Source organism: Ictidomys tridecemlineatus, chromosome 11 (assembly GCF_052094955.1).
Source record: "Ictidomys tridecemlineatus isolate mIctTri1 chromosome 11, mIctTri1.hap1, whole genome shotgun sequence".
NCBI classification, from domain to species: Eukaryota; Metazoa; Chordata; class Mammalia; order Rodentia; family Sciuridae; genus Ictidomys; species Ictidomys tridecemlineatus.
Genome location: NC_135487.1, coordinates 100,314,750 through 100,335,820, shown reverse-complemented (window position 1 = coordinate 100,335,820; position 21,071 = coordinate 100,314,750). Strand labels below are relative to the sequence as shown.

The following is a 21,071-nucleotide window of genomic DNA, read 5'->3' as shown; positions in this document are numbered from 1 at the left end:
GTAGGAAATCCAGTTTCCATGGAAGTGGTTTAACTGTCGCGTCTCCTCCTGGCCAGTCGTTCACGGTGCCCCTTTCATTCTTGCTGACGTCGGAGAATCTATCTGCGCCTCCCGACATGCAGCGTGACCACGCTTCCGGTTCCCTCCATCACTCGGGGCAGGTGGCTCTCCTCCTAGGTCTCCATAACTGCATGCGAGGGAGAGAGTTGGACAGCGACATGGCTCAGTTCCTGTCCCTGTTGAATGCTGGCGCCTTCCTAAGGCACCGAGAATGTCAAAAGGGCAGGTTTGGAGCGAGCTTCAGCATTAGGGACGGGGATGGCTCTGAGGACCCTTCGCAGCCCACAGGGGAGAGGGAGAGTGGGCAGGTTTTCCAGGGCCTGTGGGAGGGGGGATGTCGCCTGAGGCCAGCCTGAAAGGCCACAGAACCAGGATGGGCACCTGGGAAACGTGACCGAATCCTCCTAGGATGCCTGCCTACACCTTGCATTGGTTGTTCTCTTCGTACTTCATGACCTGCATCATCATCAACAGCCACATCTTCATGTCCATCTTCCTGGCCATGGTCTACAACAACGACCGCAAGCACCTGCAGGTAAGTGCCTGAACCTGGAGCTGGGGGCTGGGAGGTGGGAGCGCCTCTGCTGACCCTTTGGAGGCGTCCCCTATTGTTTACTTGGGTGGAGCTGAGGGCTCCTTTGACGTCTTGCTCCTTTCTGCTCCACGGAAGTCTCTTACCAGTCTTCCTGGTGGGGCTCAGGATGTATCCGAGGAGATCTGAAGGACAGTGGTTAGCCAGGATACCCACCCTTGTGTGGCAAAGCTCTTGGCTCTGCTTGTTGCTTTTAATGCCTCCCGAAGCTCATGGCTCTTTGCAGTGTGCATGTGCAATGGGACTGGGGATGTTCTCCAAGCTTCCACCCCTTCCCCCTCAAACGGAAGGGAACACTCTAGAGCCAGCCCTGTGTGCTCTGCTTGTGACCACTGGCCTCCTGGGGGCAGAGGCTGGGCAGAGGTTTCTGAGTGCCCGGGTGGTAGGGAGCTGCATTTGCCTGGAGCTGCCCAACGCCCAGCCGTCCCACTCCCTCGCTGCACGGACCTTCTTTTACTGTAAAACTTACTGCACAGAGAAACCTTTCCTGAAAGGTCAGTTTTCCTTCTGGCTCTTGACATTTTGGTCCTGTTTTGAATTTCCTATTGCTGAGGGGTGTCCCCACTGGGGGCAGGTAGAAAGCTGGGGAGAAGGACAGGGCTTGCGGTAGAGGGCAAGAGAGCAGTGGAACTGAGTCTCAGAGCTGGACTTTGAAGACATTTGGCTCTATCAGGGTCCCAAGGAACCTCGGGGCCTCCTGGCGTCAAGGCCAGGCCTCCCCTGGTGGAAGAGGCTGCTCCTCAAGGTCTGGGTCTCTCTTCTCTTGAACTGCTGGACAAACAGTTGATGTGCCTCCTACGCCTCGAAACCAGCCTTCCTTGACATGCATCATCCAGCACACATGTCTTAGATGTGCTTTTTGTGCCTGGAACCACCCAAGGTTCTGCGGAGTCCACAGTGACTGAGACCCTTTAAGCTGCTACCGTCCAGCTGTGGGAGCCCATCACCTGGTTGCCGTGTTGCGGGACAGCCTCAGGGAGTAGTAGGACTGAGCGCGGAAGCTGGACGGCTGGTTCTAACCTCAGGGGCGTTGTTGAGTTTCCTCCCCTTCTGGAAAGTTCCCTGTGGTCAGACCAGATGGCAACTGTAGGAGTCTAGCTCCCACATGGAGTGAGGATAGTGAGGAGTCGTCGAAAGGGGGTGGAGAAACAACACAGACACCAAGATGAAGGTGCTGAACCCAATATTTACTTGTGAAGTTAATCATATATACTTTTCATTTTGGCAGGCTCACAGTACTTTGTGGTTACAAAACAGAAATCATTATTCAAAGAAACAAAGTATTACATAGCTACAATTAGAATAGAAGAATGTATCTTGGCTTATGCATAAGCAAGCATTTTTACTTTCAGTTTACTTTGCTTTGAGCTGTTTCCACTTAGTTTTTAATAATAGTTAGAAATGTCCCAGACTACTGGCCTATACCTTGACTATTCTTTCTTGACTAGAATTGGTGCCACGGTTATGGCAAGCGGTTAACTTGAAAAGAGAGGCTACTAATTTTAATCAAACAAGAGCAAGAGCACAAACCATTGTGCACAGGAACAAGAACAAGTTGCCCAGTACTAAGCACTAATCTGTCTTCTTAACATTAATTCTTCTTCTTTAGATTTTAATTTAATTTCTCAAAAACTTCCTCCACTGTTTTTCCTACAGGGGGTTTCTCATTAAACATTAACAATTTACGTTCCACAGTTAAATCATTGCATTTAGAGCAAACAGATCTATTCTTTAGAAGTAGTTGCATTAATTGGGAAATTCATGTTTTTTCCTTCATACTTAATGGTCATATGAGAAGTCGCAACTAGACTTATTAAAGGAATACAAAAACAAACCAGCCCATTCCCAGAAACACTGCGCTCCTCCAGAGGATGGACGCCTTGCACCATCCACCTCAGTAGGGCCTTGCCATTGCCTGAGTCGGGGGGCCGGGGGGGGGGGGACAGCAGGCAGCCTCGGCTGTCTCCTCATCTCTCTGGCTGTCTTAATGGAGCCCTGTGTCCCTCTCCCTGTGTCTCTCTCCCCTCAGTGGTGCCCCAGCCCCTTCCTTTCTGGAATCCTTCCTCTGGGGCAGAGTGGAGTCTGGAGCCTTCTGCTGTCGGTCTGTTTCTCACCACAGATTGTCCTCCACGGGTTCCCTCATTGACACTTGGTAAGATGAGTCTGTGACCGCAGGCGTGGTCAGCAAAATTGACGTGGAGCAGGGAGGGTGACGTCCTGGTCATTGGCTGACTCGTCAGTGACTCTCCCTGAACTCCTCCTGGACCTCCACGTGTTTGGTGTTGAAGAAGCGGACATCTTCTTGAATCTTCTCTTAAAATACCCAACTCTGCTTTTCTAAGAACGGGGTTCGAAAACTGGCCTCCCTGAAATGTCCCCAGGTGCTGGAAGCATTCTGCCTTCTGAAGGTCAAGGTGGGCACCGAGGTTGTGGTGAAGGAGGCTGCGTGGAAACAGCTGGTGAAGGTGGTGGTGCCCGACATCAGCACCTCCCACCTGGAGCTACTTCTGAGGACCTCAGACGAGGGACAGAGGGACACGTGGGTAAGGAGCCATCACCTCTGATGGCCCTCTTCACTGTGCTTCCCAAAGCGAAGGGAAGCTGGGGATGTGGCTCAGTGGTCGAGCGCCTGCCGAGCGTGGGTGAGATGCTGGGTTCGAGTCTCAGCACCACATAAAAATAAATAAATAAAATAGGGGTATTGTGTCCATCTACAACTTAAAAAATAAAATTAAAAAGGCAATAGAAAAAGCAGCAGCGCTGTGCAGTCACTCAGGATCTGAGGTGTTGGTCCCAGGATCCCTGTAGACACCAAATCCCGGGATGTCAAGCCCCATGGGGGGTATGGCAGAGCAACTGCACAGAACCCAACACATCTTCCTGTACCCTCAGATCATCTCTAGATTTCTTCTAGTAGTTAATGCTGCGAAAATCCTTGTTACACTAGTAGTGACAGGAGAAAAAGTCTGCACGTGTTCAGTGCAGACACTTTTTTTTTCCCTGAATATTTTTGACTTGAGGTTGGTTGAGTCTGGGAATGTGGAACCCACAAGACCGAGGGATGACTGTTATTTTAATTAAAAAAAATTTATAAAAAAATGGTAGCAAGGATTGAACCCTGGGGTACTTAATCACTGAGCCACATCCTCAGCCCTTTATCTTTTTTATTTTAAGATGAGATCGGCAGAGTTGCTGGAGCTTCACCATGATGCTGACCCTGGCCTCGGCCTTGTGATCCTCCTGAGTAACTGGGATCACAGGTGTGAGTCGGCAAGACAGGTCCTCAGCATTTAGCCGGCTATATTTTGTCACTTGAATCATGATTATAAGTTAAATGAGACCAAGGTTCATCTGATTTGCAAAAGGAATTAGTCATGGCCTTTTTTATAAAGATCCATCCATGTGGTGAGGAGAAGATGCCAGCAAGCCGCTGGGATGAACAGACTCCCCAGAATTTTGCCTTTAACAAACAGCTGCCTCAATTTAAACATCACTCCTGGGCCAACCTGTTTTTGAGGAAGATAACCAGTCAAATTTGCTGGCTTGCAGGTGGTTGATTATGTTTCTCAGGATACAGCAGAGCTTTCTGCTGACTGGTGGCTCCTTCCTTAAGTGCTACTTTCAAAAGACAGTTTTAATAATACAGGTCTTCAATTACACACCTCACGCGGTCTCACCTCAGAACAGGTGAAGGAGGGAAAGGGTGCTGTGGAGCATCCCACGTCCCCACTGGGTCAGCAGATGTGAGGACTTGTGGATTCCAAGGCTGACACAGGAATCCTGTTAGCACCCAGAGTGTTGGAACTTGAATCCAGTGTTAAACAGAGAAGCATAAAATATAAGGGCAGAAAAAAACAGGTGGAGTAGAATTATATTTTTTTTCCTTAGTGATATCTACTTTTTGTGGTCTCAAATGTTTTCTTAATCTTTCCTTTTTCTCAAAAAAAAATGATTTTTTTAGTTATAGGTGGACACAGTAGCTTTATTTTATTTTCATGTGGTGCTGAGGATCCGACCCAGTGCCTCATGCATGGGCTCTACCTCTGAGCCACACCCTCAGCCGGCTTAATCTTTACTTTTTAACTGATACATAATAACATAAAATTGTGTATATTTATGGGGTACCCTGTGATGTTTTGACACATGTGTACATTGTGTAATGTCTTATACTTGTTAATAAAGAGAGTATGAGGCAGGCAGTGTGGTCTACACTAAGGATGGGCCAGCCACAGTCCACTGGCCAAGTGGGGCTCCCTGTTTTTATAAATGCAGTTCTATTGGAACACAGCCATGCGCATCCATTCATGTGCTTTCTATGGCCTCTTTCATGCCCTAATGGCAGAATCAAGTAGTTCTGACAGAGATGATGGCCTGAAAAGCCTAATGTAGCTACTATTGGACCTTTTAATGAGAGCTTTCTGATGCCTAACTATGACATTACATGGCAGATGGGTACAAATTCCTTCTTAACAAAAAATTACTAAGGTCTTGATTTTCTTTGGTCTGTCCTATCTGCTGAGTCTTCTGGATTAACACATACACATTCAATTCCATCCACTGAGGACATTTCTTTAAGTTATATGCTGTCACTGGACATGCATTCTTTAACTGCTTTGGGAACTGGCCAAGTGGGAGAGAGGTGACAGGGTGGTGGGGACATAGGACCCCAGGCATTCAGCAGCTCTTGGGACCATTGGCTCATCAGTCAAGTGGGTCCAAGTGGTTTGAGAAAGCACACCTGCATTTCAGCCTGGGCTGGAGGGTGAGTGTGACGAGGCCATGGGTTTGAGAGTTCGTGGGAAAGGACAAGGCATTCAGGTGGGTGGAGAAGAAAGTCGGGGCCCAGGTAGAAGTACATGTGTTTCACCAGCTGCCATGGTGCATGCCTGTAATCCCAGCACTCAGGAGGCTGAGGCAGAAGATGGAAAGGTTAAGGCCAGCCTCAGCAATTTAGCGAGGCCCTAAGCAACTTAGCAAGACCCTGTCTCAAAATAAAAAAATAAAAAGGGCTGGGGATGTGGATCAGTGCTTAAGTGCCCCTGGGTTCAATCCCTGGTACTAAAAAAAGAAGAAGTATATGGGCTTCATACGCTTTGGAGGTGGGGAGAAGGACCGGCAGGACACATCAACATGGGCAGCGAACCTAGGTGGAAAGGAATGAAGGGACAAGAGACAGGAGGGATGACAGCAAGACAGGAGTTTTGATCAAGCTGCAAACTTTTATTGTTCACACAGGGGTATTTATATGCTGGGGATAGGGAAGCTCTCTAATCAGCAATTGCTGGATGTGGGTGGTAAAACTGCCAGCTGCAAGATGTCTGATGATCCTGATAACCGAAGGATGTTCCAGGGAGATAGGTAGCTTCAGGATGTCTCCCAGGCAGGATGTCTCCCAGGGAGCTGTTTCTTGTAAATGTCAGGCTATTCTTTGAAGGAGAATTTCCTTCTAGCCCCTGACAGGTCAGGGGATGGCCTGAGGGCAGAGTGAAGGGCGATGAGTGAGTGGGTAACATGCAAATGAGCAGAATACTGTCCTGCTGCCTTAAGTGGGTGGAGGGTCTGAACAAGGACAAGCAGGTGGGATGCTGGGGGACAGCAATATGGCTTCTTGCCCTCGGGCTCCCCCTTGTGGGGGCTTCAGGTCTTCCTCTGTGAAATGCAGAGCTCAGGTCTACACCAAATTGACTTCACCCTGGACCTTAGTGAAACACGGATTTGGTGTCATTTTTATGTTGCACACAAAACGAACTTTCTCCGCTTGGCTTACCTCCTCAATGTCCAGGTGGTCACCGTCAACATCAGGAGACATCTGCTAGAAGCCTGGGTGCCATGGGTGTACCAGTCGTCTGCAAGCCTCTTGGTCTAGAGGATGGTCTGGCAAGGTGAATGACACAGGGACAGTTTTGCTTTAACAGAAGTCCCTGCCACAGCGCCTGCGCTGAGCGTGCTGCATTGCTGAAAGGACAAACCTATAGCCTGTCACTGCTTTGGCTTCTCAGGGAGGCCTGGAAAGGGGTCAGGACACATTGTGTGGGCTCTCCTGGGAGAATAGGCTTCTAGAATGTGCTTCTTCGGGTGATGTCTCCCAGGACACTCAAGGACCATGGAGAGGTGTGCTCCCTGAGCCAGGGAAGCTGACCCCTCTCTGAATTCAGGAGGTCCTTGCCCCACCAGCGTAAACACAAAGTTGACACAAATCTGGCTCTTTGATTCTGTGAATTATGGTCAGGACTGATGAGTCAGCTTTGTTGGGATAACTGCTAACGGAGGACTGTGGATCCCTTAATTTTCTAGCCGGTGGCCTCCGGAAAGAGCCATTTATCCTGGTTTAAGGCTTTACTTTTAACATGTGCGGCCTTCTCAGCCATAGTGGCCTCTTGTTTTCTTTACATTTAATGTTTCATAAAAGCAAATGGCTCCGAAGCCCCTGAGACAGGTGAATGTCCCTGTTAGCTGCCTGCATTTGGAATTTATCAAAGATCTTTACACGGAGACTCTTTTCTGTCAATTCCAATCTTGAATCACAGAAGTGCTCCTCACAGGGGAGGACACTAGGGTGCCCTCTCCATGCTGTCCCCTACCTGTGCATATGGCAGGCTCCATGGGGCACCTGAACACCTGGGGCAGCTGTGCAGGAGCTGGAAGGGGGAGCTGAAGCCGGGCTGGCAGGCTGGCTTGTTCACTCACTTTGTCTCCAAACTTAGGAAGCTAGACCTGGACGGTGTGCATGGGGAGTAGGTTTTCTGAAGCTCTCTTATTTAAGGCTGCGATTTTTCCTGGGGACATCCCGGACCGAACCCTAACCACCTCCTTGCCCCCTGATTCTGCCTCAGCTTTCATCTGACCCAGGTGCTGCCCCCTAGGGGAGCCTGGGGAAGCTTCACCTCTCTCCCTCCTGGGTTCCTCTTGGGAAAGGAAGGCTGCACCAGGGTAGCAGAGGCAGATGAATTCCAGCTCTGCTAGAACCTTCCTGGCTGAGGAGTGGTGTGTGTTGGGGATGCTGAGAAATAAAGTCTCTCCGGTAGGGCCCTAAAGAGGATTGCACTCGTTTCGCTGAAATGCGGGGTGGCAGGGTCTCTCTCTCCCCCCAAGGCAGGATCTTTGTCTGGGTTTATGATGTCGTCATTCTAATCAACGCCATGTTAATTGCCCTGGATGAGAAGAACCCCTTCATCTCCTAGCCGAGTGGCTTTCCCTTTCTCTGTAGTTCTTGAGATCCTCCTGAAGTTCTACACGCATGAGCCCAGAGCCTATTTTGAAAGGAAGCAGTTCTGGAACTGGTGAGTGTGTGTCCTAGGGAGGGGACAGGGGACTTCCTGTCACAGTTCAGAGACATGGCTGCAGGTCTCCAAGCTCCACCTGTGTAGAGGCATCTTATAATGAGCTCTTGGAGGGGAACCCTCTGTGTGGGTAAAGGCCGAACTTCCCAAAGTCAATTTGAACTGTCTAATTAAAATGAGAACCACAGACCTTGACATCCTGGAGTTGGGAAGGATCTTTAAAAGAAGGAAGCCCAATGTTTTTCTCTACTTTCTCACAATACTTCTTTTTAAAAAAAATATTTTTGTTCTTTTTAGTTATAAATGACAGTACAGTGTATTTGGACCTATCATACATACATGGAGCATAATCTCCCATTCTTGTGGTTGAACTTGGTGGTATGGAGTTCCACTGGTCGTGTATGCATATATGAACTTAGGAAAGTTACGTCCGATTCCTTCTACTGTCTTTCCCATTCCCAGCCCCTCCCTTCCCCCCACTCTGCGCTGTCCAACCTGGTGATCCACCCCTATCCCACCTATGGTCACTCACAATACTTCTGACACCAAGTGTGTGTTATTTTTTCTCACACCTACCAACTGTCCAACTCTCTGGTCATCAATTTTGTGGCCTGCAATTCAATTAAATTTGGACACAATTTGTCCACAGTTAGCATCAAATACCACAGGCTGAGGGCTGAGCCAAGACTGAGGACAGTCCCCAAGACTGTCCTCTCTCCAGACACCAATTGCATGTCCAGATTAACACCTGTGCTGCTGACTGATCGCCTATAAATCAGAGGTGACCAGAAAAACACTTCGGTTACTAGATTTCTGGTTGTTGTACAAGGGTACAGCTCAGGTCAGCCAGACTGAGAGGTGCAGGGTGCAGGAAAAGGGGTGCACAGCTCCCATACCCTCTCCAGGTGCACCCTTCCCTGCCCCTCAGTAACCCATAAGCTCCCCCAACACTATTGTTTTTTTGTGGAGGCTTCGTTATGTGTGCATGACGGATTACACATTGGCCATTGGTCATCGACCCAATCTTCAGCCCCTCTGCCCTCCCCAGAGGTAGGGGGCAAGGATGGGGGTGGGGCTGGAAGTTCTAGCTCTCTGATCCCCTGGTAGGTTCCCCTGTTGATTCACATCCTCATCCTGAGGGGCTTTCCCAGGGCGACCTCATTAAGCTCAGGTGGGGTTGAAAAAGGGCTTGTGATGAATAGCGAAGGATGCTCCTTCCACCTCTGTCACTTATCGCTGGAGGGACAGGGCTCTTAGGCGTTCAGGTCTTGAGACTAGGGATGAAGGCCAGGCATCCTAGAACATCATGGCCAAGGAGGCCATTCCTTTGGCAGCTTCCTTGGCCTGCTCCCTAACCTCACTGTCAGAAAATCAGCCTGTGTGGCTGGCCAGTGGGCTGTTGGCCAGCCCTCCCCTGGGCGGTGGACATGTCTCCCACGAGCCTTCCCTTCTCCAAGCCGCTGGTCTCCACCCTCGGCCCTGGTGCTGTGCGCCAGCCGGTGCATCTTGAGCTGCTGTGTGTCAAGCCCTGCAGGGCGCAGAGATGCAAGCCACAGGCTGACTTTGGTGGTGCACAGTTAGGCGGGGTCTGACCCCTGTGACCACTGCTCTTAGTGCCAGGAAGCTTCTCCCGAAGTGCACGTGGCTAGGGGGACCTGGTCGGTGTTTTCTTCTCCTTTAGCACCACTGTCAGGAAAGTCATGGCACGATGAATTCTACTTCCATTAAGTCGTAATGCACATAGTAAAATTAATACCAGGAAAGACCTACTGTGCATTCTGCAAGTATTCTTCACCGGATGGGCACAGTGGTGCACGCCTGTGGTCCCAGTGACTTGGGAAGCCGAGGCAGGAGGATGGTGAGTTCAAAGCCAACCTCAGCAAATTAGCAAGGCCCTAAGAAACTCAGAGAGACCCTGTCTCTAAATAAAATATGGAGAGAAAAAAAAAGAGGCTGAGGATGTGGCTCAGTGGTAAAGCACCCCGTGGTTCAATTTCTGGTGCCCAAAAAATAGAAAAATAAAAATGTTCTTCACCAGTATAGACTTTTGTGGAAGGCAAAGTGATGTGGGTTAGTGATTCCTGCATCTCTGCGGGTGACTCAGAGCAGCCAATGGATGATCATGGGATGGTTCAAGCCTAGTGTTTCTTGCTTCCCATGCAGTGACCTAAAAGTTTCAGAAATGAATTTCAGCACTGGCTAGTTATCTCACATAAGCTGTTGGTTCAGGTTTCTGGGGACCCATCAGAGCCTGAGCTTGACATGCCTCTCACTTGATTCTTAATGGACTTTGCTTTTGCCATTAGGTTTGACATTCTGATCGTCATCGCAGCCTCATGGCCACGGTGGCTGATGCCACCATTCAGTCAGGTCAGTGCCTCCAGCTCTAGGCTTCACGGAGGATCAGGTGCTCACTCAGCTCTCTGTTGAAAATCCACCCTGCACTGTGGAGATTTGGGGGCCAGGAGGGGGGACACCAGAAAATTATTAAAAGTGTTCCATATTCAGGTTGGAGGTATGGTTCAGTGATAGAGCACTAATCTGGTGTGTGGAGCCCTGGGTTCAATCCCCAACACTGGGAGGAAATATATGTCTCTATGTGTACACACACACACACACACACACACACACACACACACACACACTTATATCCAATGCTCTTGAGAGGGATGGTGCCTTTGTGTGTGTCTAGCCATGCAGTATTTTAGGGATTTCGCTTGTAGAAGTCCATCACACCAGATTCTTACCTGGTCATCTCTCCAACACTGGGCCGTGTCTCGGGGCTGCCCTCTACCCTTCCATCTCCTGCCTGCCTTGGTCTCCCACCCAAGTCCTCCCCACAGCAGGAGCCTGCACCCACCCTGCCCCCGCCTCTTCCTACCACACCTACCTCCACCTTGGGTGGGATTATTTAAGACTTCTTAAGGGAACTTGATGAAAAGAATTCTGGGGGAGGAAGGCTCGCTTGCAAAATGTGCTCTGTGGAACTGGAGCCACTTCCTGAGGACAGTCCATATTTGCTCGCACAGCTCTGGGGCTGGGGGCTGGGGGCTGGGGACAGGGAAGCCTGGTCTCCACACTCACCTTGGCTCTGACTTGTAGGGATGGTTCCGGATTCAAGGCAGCACTTCTTCGTTGGTGCTCAGACCATTGCTCTCTTCTCTTTTCAGTCCTGGGACTAGAACCCAGGGCCACCCACATGCTAGGCAAGCGCTCACCACTAGGCCCCACTCCCAGCCCCCTTTCCCATCTTGACAGGAAGTTGCATCACTGCCCAGGGACCCACAGTCCCAGTCCCCCCAGGGCAGAGACTGAGGAAGCGCATTATTAAAGGGTTGTGTCTCTTACCAGCAAGAAAATACAACAGTCAGCAGATCCTGGATATTGTCTTGATACCGAGCATCCTCTGGCTCCTAAGGTTCATCGTCAGCATTCAGAGGTAAGGGGGCCGTGGCATGAGGTGGCTGCACTTGGGTGGTTCCCCAGGTCAAGCCGATGGAAAGCCGTCTTACGTGGGAGCTACAAACACTCCCAACCTGGAACCAGGGATATAACTAATGTGAAGGGTGTGGGGTTCTCTGGGAACTGAGGAGGAGGGAAGCACAGAGGAGCCAGAGGCTGGGTTAAGAGCACTCGGCTGTCTGTGGACGTGTGAGCCACTTTCATCCCTGAGCCTAGCCCTGCATGTGACAGCGTGAGAGTCGTCCTGCTGGTGGCTAATGCTAACCCAAGTGTGTTAACCATTCCTTATTAAATCCCACCCACAATCCTTGATGTAGGAACTTTCTCTATCCCTACTTTATAGGTGGTGAGTTGAAGCATAGAGAAGTTAACTCACTCTTCCAGTGATGCACAACCAAGGTGCATACCCAGGAGTTGGACCCCAAAGCCCTAGATAAACCCCAACCTCAGTTATTATTATTATTTTTTATACTGGGGGTGGAACCCAGAGCCCTACACATGTTAGACTGAGTTAAATCCACACCCTCTTTTTAAAAATGCTATTTTTAAAAACTTTTTCTTAGTTGTAGAAGGACAATATTTAGTATTTTTTATCTGGTGCTGGGAACGAACCCAGTGCCTCATGTGTGCTAGGCAAACACTCTACCACTGAGCCCCAACCCCAGCCCTAAAATGCGATTTTTAATAACATTTCAGTAAGGGGCTTTCTAAATTGCCCAGGCTGGCCTCAAACTTGTGATCCTCCTGCCTCAGCCTCTTGGGTAGCTGGGATTCCAGGCCTGCACCAGCACACCTGGCCCAGCCTCACTTTTTGATTTAGGGCAGCTGCCCTTCCGGGGATGCCTGGCAGCCACCTCTGTCCAGGACTGGCCTGTCCTCCAGGACAGCTTTAAATGGGGTCAACTTTGGTGGAGAAAAGCAGATGAGGCCAAGCAGCTCTCTATTCCTCGTCCACCTGAGTTTCACTGGAGTTCTAGGTTATTATTGCTGCGGGAAGCTGCTCGTGACACCCATTCTGTGAGGCTGGCTTCTGCTACTGGCCAGGGCCACCGTGTGGACAGCTGCAGGACTAGGGAGGGGCTTTACGGAAAACGGGCTGGCCTGGCGTCAGTTTTGTTCTCCTCCTTCTCCTTTGCCACCTGCCAGGAACTCGGTTTGCTCCTAGGTTCCGGGTGACGGTGACCACTCTGATCAGCACTGGCCCACGATGATCACATTTGGTAGACTTGCCTTCGTGCCCTCCTTTGCTATTCGATGTGAAATCACTCTAAACCTCAAGGCATGGGAGTATTAGACTCCAGTAGGGAGAATAAGTCAGTGAGTGGTATGGGTCTCCAGCGGCCAGTCTTACGGAATACCAAGTTTCTAGAAGCACTGGGTGCACTTCCTGGCTGCCATGTGGAATGCCAGCCATCCATCGGGCTGACCCAGGCAGTGTCTTCCTCATCCCTGGCCCAGGGGATATTCTTAGGCCCAGGGGGATATTCTTAGCCAGCAGAGGGCTCACAGGGACATGGGGTCCTTCCAGCTCATGGCTCTGCCCCCGCCCCAGGCCTGAGACCCTGTGTTCTGCTTGTGGAGGGAGCCCCCTACTTCTCTCTCTCTCTTTTTTTTTCTTGAGAGAGAGATAATTTTTTAATATTTATTTTTTAGTTTTCAGCAGACACAATATCTTTTATTTTAATTTTATGTGGTGCTAAGGATTGAACCCAGCGCCTCGTGCATGCCAGGTGAGCACGATACTGCTTGAGCCACATCCCCAGCCCCCTCCTACTTCTCTTGTTTGGTGCTGGTGAGAACAAGGTCATAAGAGGCCATTTGGGACTGGGGGCCTCTTGCTTAGAGCTGTTGAGGGAGCCTGAAGGGGTGCACACTGCAGAAGAAGGGCATTTGCTTTTCTTTTTCTGTCTAACGGCAGGTACATTAGCCTAGGAGAATGGAAAGTCAGCTGTAGGTCCCCCATTCCCAGCTCTGGGATGCCGCTTCCCAGAGGCAGCCATCAAAGCTCTTGTCGCTCTTCCTAAACCCTTCCACGTGTGCTGGTGTGTGGTGCACACCCCCAGTTCATTGTTCAGTCCAGTGGGGTGATCCATGCACAACGGCCTTGCCCGACTTCATTCTACAGCACATATTTGTCATATGCTTTGGAGGTACCTGCATCCAGGGAAGGCCACCATGATGGAAAGTGCCCTAATGGGATGTGGTGGTCCACACCTGTAATCCCAGGAGTTTGGGAGGCTAAGACAGGATGATTGCAAGTTCAAGGCCAGCTTCAGCAATTTTGCAAGGCCCTAAGCAATTTAGCGAGCCCTGTCTTGAAAATAAATAAATAAATAAAAGGGCTAGGGATGTGGCTCAGTGGTTAAGTGCCCCTGGGTTCAATCCCTAGTACCAAAAAAAAAAAAAAAAGAGAAAGAGAGAGAGAGAAAGAGAGAGAGAAGTGTCCCCAAAATAGAAGACTCTAGAACACCACTGACCAGTGGGTGGGCTTGCCTTTCGCCTTCACAGACCATGTGGTAAGGCCATCCTTGGGCATGCATCTTTGTGTTTTTACACGAGTATGAGTGTTGGGTGCTCTTCTAGAGGTGAGCAAAGGTAAATGGGTTCATGATTTGGATTGATAGTGACAACTTGCTTTCACAAACATGCTCTAGCATGGATTCCAAGTGACATGTGTGATGTATGTTTCTCTGCTCACAGATGGATTTATTCACTGTTTCCATTCTCCCTAGATCTGATAGATGAGAAAATAGCACCATGCTGTCTTGAAATGCATTGCTTTAGTTGCTCATGAGACTGAGCATCTTTTCCATGTGATTTTGGCCATTTATGCATATTTCCAGTAACATCCGTGGTTCTATTTCTCTGTTACCTTCACTTTTATTATTAGCGTTATTGTTTTTGGTACCAGGGATCCCAGGGGTGCTTAATAATGGAGCCACATCCTCAGCCTTTTCATATTTTATTTTGAGACAGGGTCTTGCTAAGTTGCTCAGGCCTCGCTAAATTGCTGAGACTGGCTTTGAACTTGGAATCTTCCTGCTTCAGCCACCTGAGCTTCTGGGATTTTAGTCATGTGCCCGCAGGCCCAGCTGGTACTTTTACTTTTGATATGATTTGTAGGACTCTTTGGCCTATTAAGGAGACAGGTCTGTGGTAATCTATGCATAAGACAATGACTTTTCCTTATTTGTCACTTTCCCCTCTCCCCACAGTCTTTTTTTGGGGGGGAGGCGGTCTGCGGCTATACACAAGTTTAAATTTATTATATAGTCAGACTTGTTGATCTTTTTATAGTTTCTAGGTTTCACAGCATGCTTAGGAAGCCCTTTTGCTGCCCCACTTTCCGCCTTGTTACCTTTATGGGTTGGTTTTTGTTTGTTTTGGTACCTTTGCAGTTAATTTTGGCGTAAAGAACAGGTAAAGATCCAACTTCAGTTCTCCTTCACTAGGGGAGTAACCTCTGTTTAGTGGGTATTTATCCCCCTGCTGCCTTGCCAGAAGCTTAGTTTCTGACTTGGTAATTGTCCTGGGAGGTCCAGGGGGGTCCACCTAGCTGTGCCTTAATCTCTCCACCAACTACCCAAGCTTCTCTGGGGGACCGGCCGAGCAGCGATCCCTTCCCACTCACTCCCCTAAGCTGCGTGGCTCTGGGCTGGAGTGGCCACCATCCTTGTGAACACTGCTGCCCTTCTGTGGGACCTTGGGCACGTCTAGCGCTCCATGCCCCTTGCTTCTGCGACTTTGGGCGGCCCCTGGTGTCCCGCGCCTCCCACCCTAGGTGGTCTACTATGCGTTTGCTGTCATCAGGATGGAATTGTTCTGTGACAGAATCCGGTCCTTTAACCCAAGTTTCACTGATGCACTGGTGTGTGGCGACCTGCCCTTGAAGGGGTGGCATTGGCTGGGACAGGCACTGCAAGAACAGCTTCAGTGATCTGGCCGCTTCCTCCATGCTGCTGGAGGAGCTCATGGTGGTGAACCAGTGGCACGATCGCCTTTCTGGGGAGCTGGTGGTCTGGGCGCCTGCCCCCAGGGTGGTGTGTCCTGCTTAGTGACCTTGGGGTGCAGGAGGGCACCCTGAGCTGGGGCACCCGCAGTTTTCGAGCACTGCTTCCTTAGCCGCCTGCTCATTGCAGGCGGCTTTGCCCTGGTGACCCATCAGGTGGTGAAACTGTACTGCATCCTGTTCCATGTCGTGGTGGTCATCCTCATCATCAAGTGAGTGTCCCCACAGGGTTCCCTGTGTTACAGCAGCTTAGCCTGCCATAGCCTAACTAACCCAGAGATGGGTTAGTCTGAACATTCCAGAATGAAACAAATGGGAGAGATGCACAGACTTGAAGGACGGGAGAGGAGGACCAAGGACGCGGGCTCCTTGGATCAGCGCAGAGAAGGTTGCACGGAGGCCTTCCAGGTTTGCCGTGTCGTGTAACCATGCCTGGCTATCCAGCAGTTCTACTTTCGAGAGTCACAGGCCACCCTTGGGCTTTTCTTTGGGGAGAATGAATGTTAGGACCATTGCCTTAGATCAGATTAAAGCCAGCCAGGAAGGTGCTCAAGCAGGAGTCTCTGTATCCCCTGAGTAAAGAGTCTAGTTTCTTAGCTGGAACTCGAATGTGGAGCAGGGCTCAAGAATGACTAGGAATTGCCTGGGCCCGAGAAAGGTCTCACTCTGGACCAGGAACTGGGTCCAGCCAAGGTTTGCACACTCAGGAGGAGCTGGGGCCGAGACTCAGGTGAACGCACCCCAGCCAGCTCTGTCCTGCAGGGTTACCTGCAGTGGAGTGAGCCAGAACTCTGTGCCCTCCCTGCACGAACCTGTCACTTTCCTCTCAGGTGCCCTCTGGACTCAGGGCTTCTTCCCTGGTGCTGATTAGCTACATGAAATCAGACCACTGATTACAACTAAAGGAAGGTTTTTTGTTGTACCAGGCATATGTACAAAAAGCAAAACAATACCTACTAACTGAAATGATTAAAATAACTAGCTCTGTTGAGATTTGTCCCACCCTGGGGACAAGCCATTGCTAGGAAATCAGATTGAGAAGTTTAATTTAAAGGAAGCCCTTGGATTAGATCACAGACAAGACAGGCAACAGCAGACACCCTGTCGGTGTCACATGGGGATGTTTCTGAGTGTGATCCAAGTTAAAGAGCCAGGAATAGAATATGGGCTGGCAATGACACTGGCCATGCCACCCAGGGCCTAAGGCCCCTGCAGCTGTCTCCCACAGATGAACACCTGCAGTTTCTAGCTGTTCAGTCTTGGTTTCCTTTGAAAGCAGCCATTTTCAAAAGGAACAAAATCCTGTCAGTCTGGCTTTATGGATGCTCAGTTGTTTAGACACTTCAAGAGGAAGTTTGGTATTGGTTTCCCTGCTGAGGTCTGACCCTGGATCATTTTCAGTTTCCAAGTTTGGTATGTGTATGTGTGTAACTGGTCATGTAGGTTACAATCTTTATTTTCAAAATATAATTGCATTTTGGGGTCCCTAACCTAGCAATTTATCCTACAGATATAGTGGCACTCACACTCACTGTTTTGTAGTAAAAAACTGTGAAACCAACTAAGTGTCTCTAAATTGGAGATTGGTTAAATACATAACAACCCGTTCCAGCAGGGGAATGAGGTATAGCTGGGTCAATATAGATGGAAATGGACAAAACTGTGAAGTAATGATATACTTCATATTTGCTTATAAAAAGAACAGATAGTTACCCAGCACCTCAAAAGCATCTTACCTCAAGCCAGTATCATGAAGTGAAAGGATATGCACTGGAAAAGCTGCCCTTAGAACAGGGGACAAGGATGTGTGTGTCACCAGTGACCTCTTTCTCAAGGTATCATCAATGACAAGGAAAACCACAAACAAAAATTAGAACAATATAAAATAAGAATTGTTTTCATGAGGATGATTATTTGAATACTTCAAAAGAATTAATTGAAAATCCTGTTTGTAGAAATCAGTAGGCTTCATATAGTCAAATTACCAATTGGAAAAAATAGGGGGAAAATGATATGACTTAAATAGTAACCAGAAAAGTTTAGTCCCAAATGCTCAAATTAGTACTAATTAAAAAAAAAAAGGAACATTTTTGTGTTTTTCAGTTGAGTACAACATTTAAGACAAAGTCAAAAGCCATTTAAGACTATGAGTCCGAGTATAAAGCAAAACTTTTTAAAAAATTCTTCACAGCAGGAGAAATATTTACTAGTCCAGAGAGATGACACATTGGGACAAATATGTGTGCCTCATATACAAAGGACTCAGATAAATGAACAAGCGGAGCGCAAAGTGGGTGGAGGACAGAGAACACAGAAGAGCACACATGTGCTATAACACATGTACACGCACTTGGTCTACCCATCAGAGAAATGCCAAGGAGAGTGCCAGCAGGTATGGTCTCTCACCTGCCAACTGGCAAAGGCCAGAGCCCCATCTGTGCTGTCAGGGAAGGTGGGAAAAGGACATTCACAGTCTGGGGAAAACCCTGGGGGGCTACCAGCAGACACAGATTCAAAATTTTAAGTGCAGTCACCTTTGACCCAGCAATTTTACTTCTAGGAATCCATACTACAGATATGCCACAATCAAATATCACACAGCCACTAAAAAGTATGAGGCCATTCTACAGTTACATTCCTGATCAGATATTAAGTGAAAAAAGCAAAATGATGCTAGTTCTATTAAAAAAATGCAGTTTATAGAACCAATTTTAGAGATTCACACATACAAAAAATGGGCCATGGTTGCCTCCAGAGTCGGGGACATGGGAGCTGAGAAGGGTAGGAGGAAGCAATTCCCCTGTGCTCCTGGATGGTGTCACCTCAGATTTGTTTTTCATGGTGCTAAGGACATAAAGGGAGGGTGGAGGAAGCCCAGCGGGGTTAAAGGCCCTCCCAGGTCCTGGCCAGAAAAGGCTAAGTTGGTCCAGTGGTCTATACAGCTCATGAGAAATCTTTTCAAGATCTGAGATTTTTTCCATTGATGGTACTTTGAAGTAATAGGATTAGAATGCATAATTCATAGATAGCAAACAAAAATGCACCATAAAGGACATGAATGTCTGTCTGCCAAGAGGGCCGGCAGGTCTGCCCCATAGGACTTGCCACTTTGTCTATTCTGCTGGATAATTTAATAAAAATTAAGTCACATGGATGTATTTCGTGAACTTTATTTTTAACAAACATTTATATCAACAATACATCTGGAAGAACATCAAGGTTCAAAGAAAGAGAATAGTATTTACAAAATGATTTCTGGGAAAGTGTCCACAGTTAATTTTATTTTCTCAAACGCTTATATTCCAAGAGCAGCACAATGAGCCTGTTTCGCAGGGTCTTGATTTTGTTGGAACAGTGCTGTTGAAACAGACTCTTCAGCTTTTGCCTTAGCAAATCCAAAGGTGGAAGGTGATGGCAGTCTGGGATATTAAACATGGTGTGAAAAAACTCATCCCACACGTCCAGATGAGGAAGCCTGCAGAGAGAAAGTACCGGCCACGGATGGAACGCAGCCTGCTCTGGCCCTGACTGCAGGTGGGTAGTGAAACAGAACTCTCACCTAAGAGCACTTGGCCATCAGGAGTGGACACATCCAATCTATCCCACATTAGAGAAATTAAAGTTCCAATTAATTGTCTCAACACACCTGGCTCCCAAAACAGGATTTAAGATAAGCAGTCTTAGCAATAACTCTTCAGTGAAAAAAAATCTATTTTAGTTTTTAAAGGAAATCTATCTGTGCTGGGTGTTGTGAGTGCATGGAACCCCAGGGGCTGGGAAGCCTAAGGCAAGAGGATCATGAGTTAGAGGGTGGTCTGGGTAACATAGTGCTACCTCTTCTCATTAAAAAAAATATCCATTTGCTTTTGGCTCCTGTGTCTACCATACTGTCAGCATCTTGTGATCTGGACACGTAGTTCTAAGGAGCCCAACTGCACATGTGCCAGACCAGGTGGACAGGCAGTCCTACTCAGGAGAGAGCTGACTGAAGAGCTCCGGCTACTCTGGTGGTTAAAGTCAACTAGAGGAGCTACAGAGCACAGAAAGATGGCAGCAGGGCCATGCAGAGGGCTGGCTTCAGGCTTTCCTTTACACAAGCGGCCAGAGGTGGAGACCTTCTGGATGACCATCTGGTCCTTCCATTATGAGCAAGAGGAAGCATAAAGCACTTGTCAGATATAATGGCTCATTATGCAGAATAAGACATAACAGTTACCAAGTTTTCTCCAGGGACTGAACCTAAGCTTCACTATGTATGGCACAGGCATTTTATAAAATTACTGCCAATTTTCTTTTTCTGTTTTGGAAGTGAGTAGGGAAGGCCAGGGGAATCGCAGTTGAAATTATTCCCAGAAGGTATATATGCACATAAGATTCCATTTGGCTGCGCACAGAAGATGAGTTCACTTTTCTGTATGTTTTAAATATACCTCAAAAAAGTTAAGAGAAGAAAGTGTAACTGGACAAGGAACAAACACGTAACAAATACTTCCTACACATTTCCTTGGCTTCTTACAGGAAAGATCTGAGGAAGGCAGGATGAGTATTATTTGCATCTCCACACACAAGAAAACAAGCAACCACAGCCCTGAGGCTCTGGGACACCTGCCTGGGCAGGATGCCTGTCACCACCCAGGAGCTCCCAGGGGTTCTGTGGGCTACTGGCTAAGTGGGAAGCCCTGTGACCACTCCCTGCCCTGGTCCAGCCTTGTGCTGTGCCCACACTGCCTAAAGGATCCCCTTCTGCCAGATGGAACCTGTTACTACCCTAGTTATTCTCTTCCCGCTGTAGCCCGATGCCGATACCTACCTTCTGAAAAGACCTTCAGGCTTCCAGACTCCTCCCTCGTTCTTCACCCTCATGTAGGTCCCCAGCAGCATGCAGTACACCGTGGCTGCCACTCCAAAGTAATCCACCTGGCAAGAAAGTGAGGTCCCATGACTCATGGCGATGCACACATGATCCCATCACCATGTGCTAACATAGGCAGCAAGCTAAGTCACAGGAGTTTATCTTTGAAGAATTCTGGAAGTTGATTTCTGGTGGCTGGGGATTCAAGCAGCAGGAATGCTGCTTCTCAATGAGGTGAGCAAGAGGGATTTCACTAAAATTCAATGCCAGACAGTCCTAGTGACTAAGAGACTCAGAAATTCAGGTACACCAAACAGAGACAGCACTGGAGCTGAGCTGGTTGCAGCAGTGGTGATGGTTCACCAGATGGAGGGAGAACACAGAGAAATACAACAGGGAGGTGTGCTGTGAGAAAACCTGAAATCAGAAAAGCAGCCTGCACTGAGCTGATGCGGAGGTTATGGAAAGTGCTCTGTGTTTCTCAAACAGCCACGGGGAGCTGAGGCGGGAGCCTTGAGCCTCCAGCGGCAGTTCCTGCTGCTGAACAGGGAGAGCAGCGCCAACACTGCCACGCTCTCAGGTGAGCGCCCACCTAGGGTCTAGGCCTAGGGTCTTCCTAGCAGAACGTGAGGGAAAGGGACACCAGGATTGTACCCAGGGGGATCCACATCAGAAAAGTGAAGGAGAGCTGAACTCATCTTCTCTGTGCCTCTGGTGCTCACATGACCAGCTGAGGAGGGTCGGGACTCAGAACGGATGTATGTGAAGACGCCGAGGGTCTAAGCCTGGGCAGGCACGTTCACGGGCGAGAAAGAG

General features: G+C 48.8%; 1 protein-coding gene and 1 pseudogene across 6 annotated transcripts in view; one reads left to right on the top strand and one right to left on the bottom strand.

The window, feature by feature from the left end:
- The first annotated feature begins 469 nt into the window (after positions 1-469).
- On the top strand, positions 470-15,866 carry LOC144368625 (uncharacterized; annotated as a pseudogene).
- Positions 15,867-18,557: 2,691 nt separating this feature from the next.
- Positions 18,558-21,071, bottom strand: part of LOC144368213 (mitotic checkpoint serine/threonine-protein kinase BUB1-like) — a 58,306-nt gene continuing 55,792 nt past the window's right edge. For all 6 annotated transcript variants that reach the window (XM_078026903.1, XM_078026902.1, XM_078026904.1 and 3 more), the window contains 2 exons: positions 20,214-20,320; positions 18,558-18,878 (listed from right to left, as the gene is read on the bottom strand). In XM_078026903.1, coding sequence (XP_077883029.1) covers positions 18,683-18,878; positions 20,214-20,320 — 303 coding nt within the window. In that variant the 3' untranslated portion in view covers positions 18,558-18,682. The remainder of the gene's footprint in view (positions 18,879-20,213; positions 20,321-21,071) is intronic.